The 9687-nt window shown below is 36.6% G+C and overlaps 1 protein-coding gene across 1 annotated transcript; it reads right to left on the bottom strand.

Annotated features, from left to right (window-relative positions):
- Positions 1-338: 338 nt before the first annotated feature.
- Positions 339-2984, bottom strand: LOC135714778 (heme peroxidase 2-like). Its single transcript, XM_065238148.1, has 6 exons — positions 2901-2984; positions 2420-2846; positions 1070-2117; positions 819-1007; positions 570-759; positions 339-505 (listed from the first exon to the last, which is right to left on the bottom strand). Exons 1-6 carry the CDS (start codon positions 2953-2955, stop codon positions 339-341), a joined length of 2076 nt encoding a protein of 691 aa, XP_065094220.1. The 5' UTR covers positions 2956-2984.
- Between the last annotated feature and the right edge of the window lie 6703 nt (positions 2985-9687).

The following is a 9687-nucleotide window of genomic DNA, read 5'->3' as shown; positions in this document are numbered from 1 at the left end:
ATCAGCACTCTCAACTATAGCACAATTTCATGAACACTTAAAACTAAATTACAGCACAAGCCAATGATGTTTAATGCAAAAAAAAACAGATCCGCGGAAGAAAAACACGCAGCAAAAATAAACATTATGCGTAAAGTTCTTGTTCCAGAGCGTAATAACAAAGGAAAACAAAGAAGTTAATTGCAAATATAAGTTAATAACTCTTAGCTCAAACTAAAGAGAAAGACGTTTATTATGTCACACAATTCATGAAAATAAGGTGTATTTCTAAAAAAAAAATACGGTATGATCGTAATGTCAGACGAACAGTTTATTTTTAGAATAAGCTGTGATTCAATTCAGAGACTACAGAATAAATGAAGTTTGTTTTCAATTTTTTCCAGAAGCTGCTGAGCAGGAACTCTTTTCGATTGATAATGCCATGGAACAACAGGTACATTCTTTATTCCTCCAAACAGTGCCAAGAGGGTTGACATGTCGATAGAGTGAATCAATTCTTTCTGGGCTAAAAACGTTAAGGTCTTATAGTGTTAATTGAAAAAAAATCGTGTTGTGCTTATTCAACATACCAGGTGATAAAAATTGATTCCAACTGTAGAAAAACCGATCACTACATTTCAGCCGTTTATACAGAACACAGTATGCTGTAGCTATCGTTCTTGGCATGTTGACCTCTTTGTCTCGTACTTTTTCAAAGATTAAAAATAGTGCATCTATATCATGTGGACTTTCGTAGTGATTCCTAAACACATCTACCAGCTAAAATTGAAAATAAAAATGTATTAAGTATGTCTATGGATAGACGTTTGTATACTTACTTCTTTTTGGAAAATATCATTCAAATCATCAAACGATTCATAACACTTCGTTGGGTTACCTGATATCTTGTCGAAATAATGTTTGTATAAAACCAATGGACATAAACCCGCATCTCGACCTCTTTCTAAATCAAGACACATCAAGCAATGCCCCTTTTTTCCGTCTTTGGAAAAGAATGTATTAATCAGCTAGAATGTTCAAAAAATTGTTTAGTTCTAATCAAATGGTATAACAAATGCTACTACCATACCGAATCCGACATTCTGGAGCTTTGAACCGGATCTTCCAGCATTCCTTCTAGGATGCTCGGGCAGTCAAACGATTCTAGGTTGAGAAAAAACTCAAAAAAAGGTCTCTGAACCCGGTCGTTACCAGATACAACCGTTACGTTATCTGGAATCCATATGTGCTGAAAACGACCCGCTGAATTGGTGTACGTAGAAGATACACTAGATTCCAAATCCTCGTCGTACTCACAATCAAAATTGCATTGCTTGTAGAACTCTTCCCCGAACAAGCTCAACAGCAATTCTTCGTAAACGATACGTTGATATACACCGATCGTCAATGCACGGCACTTTTCTATCATAATCTCTTTTGATTGATTTACACAACATGAACTAGCTCTGTCAATACAGTAATTGTGAAGTTGTGAGAAAAGCCCTGCTACACTTAAAAACTGAATAGAAAGGACATGATTCGTATCAAACGCAGAAGATGCTTTGCAATGGGATACTACTATTTTCCCTTCACTATCATAATTTCCATGAGCATACATTACGTCTAGATCTAGATAACTAGTGCCGATGTTTCTCTTGGTGGGATACCTAATATCGCATTGATCATTGGCATTTTCAATCGGGCTAAAATTCAAGCACTCTACGTGCATTGGACCATAGTTTGGATCTTGAGCGGAAACATCCATAGGTGCGGTCAAGGGTGCACGGTATAAAGATACGCCACTTCCATCAGGACGGCATCCACGGAAGCCTGTGGTAGCATTACGGGCCCGTTTCATTGCTCGGCCAATTATGTCCGTGTTAACAAGTTCGGAAAATAAAACGCCAAATAGGGTAAATACATGGCGAAGTTGAACATTGGTGGGTACATCAAATGTCACGCGTTGAATATCACTAATAACTTCTCTGTTGTTTGGCAGACTTCGTCCAGACGCACTCATGCGACGCTTGGAAACATAATCATCGAAGCACGGTGCCAGTTCAAATTTGAGAGGATTGCCAGCTTGACCCCAAGTTGCATGTCGCAGGTTGTTGCACACTCCATCGTAAGATCGATACCTGTAAAAGAGATTAATTTATAAATTCTAGGATATACTAAAAAAAAAAATCCTTAGAACATAGGTTTTTTTTCTGTTTCAAAACATTGACTAGTCCATATTTAATAATTTACTTATAACTCTCTTAATAAGTTTAGAGATAAATCCAATAAAATTTTGAAAAAAATACACCGAAAATTAATGACGCTCTTTGTTTGAATATTCCACTCCATTCTATTGACGAAAACGCACTATATTTTAAAATAAAAAATCCTTCCATTCTATGATAATTCTCCATTCTAAGAGATTACCACAGCTACTCACGGATAGTCTGGATCGCATTTGTGCAGCTTTCTGTGCTGGCATTTTTCCAGAGACAGCGATTGGCTAACGTTTGGACAGTGCCTTTCTAGCATATTTCGCACAGAGCATTTCCCTTTAATCGCTAGATATTGCAATAAGATATCGGTTGTCAAAGTATTTTTAACTCCAATCTCTTGATCATCATCCAGTCCTTTGGTGAAAAACAAATTGAAATCATATTCACTATCACTGATCAAGGAAGACGGATTATCCTCGAAGCTCGAATCCCTTTTAAACTTTGTGAATGCTTCCTGCTGCGCCCAACGCTCTAAGTCCTTCCAATCGTTAATATTTGGACACCGAGGATCACTAGAACATTTCACAGGTACATGACACTGTCGGCTGTAATCATTGTAATGCACTGGATAATCAGGTAACCGAAGATCATCTACAAAAGCACTTAAGTATTATTTATTTCACAAAATTTACTTTAACGAAATACCGAAAGCAGCCATCGCGCACGATGCTAGCATAAAAATCACGACCATACACCTCATCTCTTTTGCGTTAGTTCATTACCCAGAATTTCACAAGTACAGCATGAATGTCTTTGAAACAACTTTGCAACAAAACTAAAGTCGGCAGCTGCTAGCATCGGAGCTAATATGACAAAATGCTGCCAATCATCACAACCATGCTATGCAGGAATGGTAGGCACGTTTAGAAAGGCAATGATGATAATGCCATTTGTTTATGTATTTTCCAGTTAAACGAGTCTACCTGAAAAGATAACTGCAGAGAAGAATGCCTAACTTTTGCACGTGCCACTATTTACAACTGAACAGTACGATTAAGAAACAACAAACACACAAGGCTACGAGTTTTATAACTTAAAATTTATTAAAAACTCATTTTAAATTGTTAAACAGTTGTCGAAATAGTAAGTTTAAATTTGTACTGGATCCGAAAACAAAATGTGAACTTTTATTCCATCGCAGGCAAAAATAGATCGACTGACAAATCGTGTGGGCTTCGTAATCAAGGAAAGGCCTTAAAGGAAGAATCATTTGTCATAAAGCTGACGATGAAGATAAATGTGATTTTTTTTTTTAACGAATGTATCGACATAGGTAATACTCATGTTTCGATTTTAAGATCTATAAATGTATCTATTACAGTTCTCAATCAAAACAAATTTGCTGTTCCCACACGGCATTCATGGTTGCTGATAAGGATGCTGCAAATATTATTTTCTTTCAAATAGGTGGCGGGGGTATGGGGTTGGTGGGGGTTTGATTGTGTCGCAAACAAGGGACGAAAAAATGTATTAACAACTCATTTAATAATAAATTAATAAATTAATTATAAAAATTAAGTTTAAAGATAAAGCGCAGAGCAAATGATGATGGCAGAATTTGAATTTGTCCCTTCTATGTTTTGTAATTTTTAATCTTCTATCTTCTATCTTCTATCTTCTATATATATAAAAATGAATTTCTGTCTGTCTGTCTGTCTGTCTGACCCTTATAGACTCGGAAACTACTGAACCGATTGGCGTGAAAATTTGTATACAGGGGTTTTTGGGGCCGTGGAAGGTTCTTATGATGGTTCGAGACCCCTCCCCCTTCTGTAAGGGGGGGCTCCCATACAAATGAAACAGAAATTTCTGCATAACTCGAGAACTAATCAAGCAAATGGAACCAAATTAGGCATGTGGGGGCGAGTTTGGGGGTATAAGGAGATAATCATAGGAGGTAGCCCCTTAGATAATAGGGGGGGGGGGCTACGTACAATATAGCATGCTTTTTTTTTAAATCGGCGCATAAACTCAAGCTAATATTGAATCCCGAGCAAGACCGGGCACACTCAGCTAGTATGAAATAAAATAAAACATTTCATCGGCCTAATTCAAAACTCTTATTTACCTTCAGTGACAAACTGTCAAGTAATTACACTTTCAAGAGAACATTTTCACTTTTCCTGTAATTATTCCACTGAAATAAATAAAATATTTAAGAAAAAACTAGCCCTGACATACTAGGGGGATCCATTAAGAACGTCACGCTTTAAGGGGAAGGGGCTCAGAAATCTGTGACAAGGAGGAGGAGTGGTGTAGTGGTGTAGTGGTAAGCGAGATTACCTCTCACCCCAGCAGGCCTGGGTTCAATCCCAGTCGGCGCCGCCGGGATGTTCTGAGGCATAACATCTTTGATCACGCCTTCCTTCGGAAGGGAAGTAAAGCCGTTGGTCCCCGGTTCATGAGTGTATGGGTCGATAGGTAGGGTCCAGGTGGTGGAGCTGCCTCCCTGGCGTCGATAGCATTGGTGCTCAGCGCGGAAAACAAGATCGACGGAAAACAAATCAAGGAAAAAAATTCCATGATTTCGCGTGACGTACTAAATGCTACTAAGATGCTAACCTAGACTAACGAGATAAGACAGCAGGACAGGAGTACACCGCAATGTTTTTTTCAATTCATTCATTTGTCAAGACTCAAAAATCACAGCTCAATCCACAATGTGTTACCATAGAGGTAACTGTTAAGACCAGAAGGTTCCAAAGAAACGTGCTAAACTTTTTTGCTCTGCTCTGGTACTCTCTTCGGTCCCAAGCTAATCGATGCACTCCGCGAAACATATGAAAATCCACGAACCCCTCATTTTATCTGTCAAACTTTCATAGCGAATCAAAACAAACATAGTTTAATGCTAGAAATTCGACTAGAATAGGGTACGCTTATAGATGTATTTGGGACCAATAGGCTAGTCAAGTAGTGAGCCAATTTAAAATAGTTAGTTTCCACCGGTTGGTGTTACTATTCACATATACACGTTTTCAGTTTCTGGATATATCAAGCTGAACATTGCATTAGGTCTTAAGTAACATTGACAGATTCTCCAAGGTATTTTCAGCACACAAATCGATAAAAGAAGCTTTTATCTAGCATCCAATATGACAAACACAACAAGAAACGGTTATGTGCTCAAGTTATTAACCAAAGAGAAAGTCGACGAAGAGAATCCATTAATGTTACTTAGGACCTAATGCAATGTTCAGCTTGATATGTTTAAAAACAGAAATCGTAGGATTCAAAAGCACCAAAATAATTTTTATATTTAACTGGGACTTTACTCTCTGGCATCAATATCAATCATCTATCCTGAACTGATGGGAATAAAGTGAAAGATTTTCATCCTGATCGACTGCCTGCTAATACAATATGTCAATGTATGAAAGTCTAAGAATGTCAATAAATACTTCTAGAGTTCATGAAGATGGACCCAAATGGGCCAAAACGTCTGACAAAACTAAAATAAAATAATATTTTGATTTTGTTAAGACTGTAAAACCATTTCAACGCACATCATTTCCCAGTCGAGGGCGCAATATGTTTTTATATTTTTCCTTGAACATTTAGGCTATTTTACACAACATATCAACGATGTGTTTGCTTTTTCGTTTTTGAGTTTTTTTTTATACAAATATGATCTATGGAATTCCCATATGCCATGATTGAAAAACGCCACAATAGAGACGTATAGCCATAATTGGAACACGTATTCTACTTTGAAACTGAAGGATAGAATGCGCCTCCTAGATTCGGAGAGTGCATTTTCTATGCCTGAAAAATATCGCGACTAAAAGTCATTTAACGTTTGTAGTTTTTGGGTAATTGGGTGATTTTGCATTCTCGCAGACGCACGCGGAGCGGAGCAAAATTTGCGTTGACATCAGAGAGACTTCTAGTATGTTCTTTTCCCCCTCTCGTGCCTTCGCAAAATCTCGAACCGCACGTGAAATATCGCTCAGGACAGAATCCACCCCCAAGTAACAATTCTAGAGCTGCTTGGCTTTATTCAAAATTTATAAAGGTTTTATTGCAGCTGCAACCATTACCTACAGCTTTATGACGGTCATATACAAAGCAAGTCATGAAACATTCTTATAGCTAGCTACAAAACCCCTATAAAGCTAATTAAAAAACCAACTGATGCTTATGCTATTTTCACTTATGAAAGCTTTTATGATTGCTTTGAAGTATAAAAAAAGTAATATGAATTGCCTTTATAAAACCCAAAAATAAATCCTTTTGTTGCTTTATGAGTAAGCGCAATAAAACTAGTTGGCCATGCAATGGTTATTTTAAAACAATTATAAGCATTCAGTTGCAACTTGTCAGAAATATAAATAGGCGGTTTATTTTTACAGCATAGAAAAAAATCAAAACTTTCCGGTACTTTCAAGCGGAGCGCAAAGAATATCAACAAAATTGTTAGCATGAGCATGAAAACATTTCGTGTATACGTATACGCGACGTAGTGTGCGTAAGAAAAACGTCAGCAATCTCTATAATTCTTTCGTTCTCGCTCGCATATACATGGGGTGACACTGTCGAATCTTGGTCGAAATGCATGGAATGGTGACAGTCCTACACTGAAAAAAGTTTTCACTTAATTTCTATTAGGAACGCACATAGTATCTTTCCAAAAACAAAAACAATGATTTTTACCTGAATATCACATAGCATTAGAAATTCTATATGAGAAATCATATAGATTTCATTGGACACATAACATTCATGTGATTTAGTGGTGCAATTTCCAATTATGGGATCACATGAAAGTTATGTGAAATTTACATGGATATTTTCCACTGGTTATGTGATTTATTTTATGAGTGTAGGACAAAAAGGTTGAAATCACGCATAACTTTTCATAAAGGTTAATGTACCATTCAAAACTTTTCCAAATGTTTGTAAAATTCATTGGTTGCACCCGTAGAATAGTAATATACATTTGCCCTCAAATAAAAAAATGAATTCAAGCTGAACATTGCATTAGGTCCTAAATAACATTGACAGATTCTCTTCGTCGACTTTCTCTTTGCATCCCCACGGTCATGTAAAGACTTAAATCGCACAGTATGTTTCTTCAAAAAAGCTATTTATTTAATGTATTTGCATAAGAGAAAAATATAACATTAAATAGTTGTAAGCAAAAAAAAACCGAAACAGAAAGAAAAAACCATATTTTCGACATTTTTTTCTTTAACTCCATATAACTTGGAACCAGTAGACTGTGGAAATTTAACGTCTTTGAAAGAGCTGTTCATTTTGTCAAGATAAACAACTTTGCCCAGGACATCAAGTCTCCAAAACGTCAGAGAAAGAAGTTAGATTGTGGCACCATCTTTGCGGAAGAGTTTTGAACTATTTGTTTATGTCAATAGATGGTCCTTATTATGATGAGAAATTTTGCCCAAGACACCAAGTCACGGAAATGTTTCGTTTCGGAGTTATTAATTTTGCTCCGCTAGGTTGGATTCGTGACCCAGTGTGCAATGTAAGCATTAGACATTTTAAGAAATTGCGCTTGGTGTTTTTCTTGCCTGCTGTCCTCTGTCGCCATATTGTCATTATGAAAATGCCATTAGCCTTGGAATAAAATCCAAAAAATTTCAATAAAACAATGGCTAAATAAGAGATCCGAAATGATTTCCAGTGTGCATTGGTATGAATTTATGTATTGAGATCTATTTTCTGTAAAATTAAGGTGATTCCATCAAATTCATTTGATTTCTGAAACAATCTTTTTTGTTAACTTTAATTATTTTGGAGGCGCATTTATTTGACGCTCATATTATCCCAATATACACGATAAAATTTCAAGCGCATATGTTTTGGAACTTCAAAAAAGTCGTATATTTTCTCTAAGATTTTCACTAATGTCGCCATGAAACAAAATTGATTGCATGATGATCTTGACACCAACACTCAAACCTATTTTTACCGATAAAGATTTCCATATGGAAAAAAAAAAGTTTCAGCAGAACAGAACAACAACAAGCTAATTTATGGCGGTTGCTTTGAAGCCAATAAAAATTAAATTGGCTTTATAACTGATTTTCACCAAAGCGTAATAAAACTGCTTGGATACAATATTACTCTTATAGAGGCTATGAGAACCTTTTGTAGAGTATGAAGCTTTCTGATAAAAGGTTTTAAGACAGCTTTATTCTGATTCTCAAACATGCTTTATAAACCTTATCAAGAGTGGTCCACTAAGCTGCAAGACGATCTTATAGCGGTTATCAAGAGGTTGTGCTGGAGCTATTAATTTTATTGACGGTTTTATAAAATTGATCTCAATAACCACTAATAGAGTGCAATAAAACAAGAAATGCTACTTGGGACCTTAACCTTCCTAGTGCATTAGGGTCTTTTTTGACCTGGCGTCACTACAAAAAAGCTGTAACTTTGTAACGAAATCACTCACTTTTTCTAACTTTAGGAAACGAAAAAAAAACCACCTTAATCCGCTGACTTGCACCGGCTTGCTGCAGGACCAAGTGCCACGCCGTCCGAAGCGGTAATGAGCAGAGGCATGACAGCAGCGCTGTTTTATATTATTTCAAGTTCAAGCAGAACGATGTAAAACCAAACAGTACTCGATTATAACGACTGGGTTAGGGAAAATCGTTTATTTCAAGAAAACAGAGATAAAATTATCATTTGTACAATTTTCAAATGTTTTTTGTGGAATATTGCAAAAAAAATATTTATTTCAGCAGATTTGTAATGTAATATCCTATCGATTGGCGTATTTGGATTTTATTTTCATCTATAAATGACAAAATTACAAGCGTTCAAAACCTAACACTATTTCATCACAAATATTTGTTGATTTGCACCCCAGTATAGTCGAAAAATACGTAGTTCTACGTCAAAAGTGTATTAGAGTGTTAAACAGACCCAGACTGCAACTCGCTTTCACAAATCCATGTTTGAACCGATTCTTGATCTATTGGCATCAAAAGAAAGATAAACGTTCCTAGAATAGCATCCTGCCCATTTTTACTATTTAACCATTTATCACCGGTTCTGCTAGGGCACAAATGGACACTTCCAAAACCTCATGTGCTGGTACGGTCCGACTGCTCAAAATTTATGATTTTTCATCCAGAAGTGAATAAACATCATGCCATGGATCGAAATGTGAATCTGGACACATCTGGATACCTGGAATCGGTTCCGGTAAGGCTTCAAAGAGGACACTTCCAAAACCTCATGTGTGGAAGCGTCCGACGGCTCAAAATTTATGATTTTTCATCCAGAAGTAAAAAGACATCATGCACCAACAGGTGGATTTGACCACATCTAGTTTTGGGTATCCTGATGTGGTCAGATCCACTTTTTGGTCCATAGCATGATATTTATTTACTTTTGGATGAAAAATCATAAATTTTGAGCTGTCGGACGATACCACTACATGGAGTTTAGGAAGCGCCCT

The sequence above is a fragment of the Ochlerotatus camptorhynchus genome, unplaced genomic scaffold (genome assembly GCF_037179485.1).
Source record: "Ochlerotatus camptorhynchus isolate MF236.1 unplaced genomic scaffold, CSIRO-AGI_Acam_v1.1 ptg000717l, whole genome shotgun sequence".
Taxonomy (NCBI): domain Eukaryota; kingdom Metazoa; phylum Arthropoda; class Insecta; order Diptera; family Culicidae; genus Ochlerotatus; species Ochlerotatus camptorhynchus.
This window is presented reverse-complemented; position numbering and strand designations above follow the sequence as displayed.

Bases quoted from the DNA above. Each gene is read 5' to 3' on its own strand.
- LOC135714778 (XM_065238148.1), bottom strand. From the start codon at position 2,955: ATGAGGTGTATGGTCGTGATTTTTATGCTAGCATCGTGCGCGATGGCT. The intron at 1,008-1,069 runs GTATGGTAGTAG...TGAACATTCTAG, and splicing joins GCTCCAGAATGTCGGATTCG to CTGATTAATACATTCTTTTC. The intron at 760-818 runs GTAAGTATACAA...TTTCAATTTTAG, and splicing joins ATGATATTTTCCAAAAAGAA to CTGGTAGATGTGTTTAGGAA.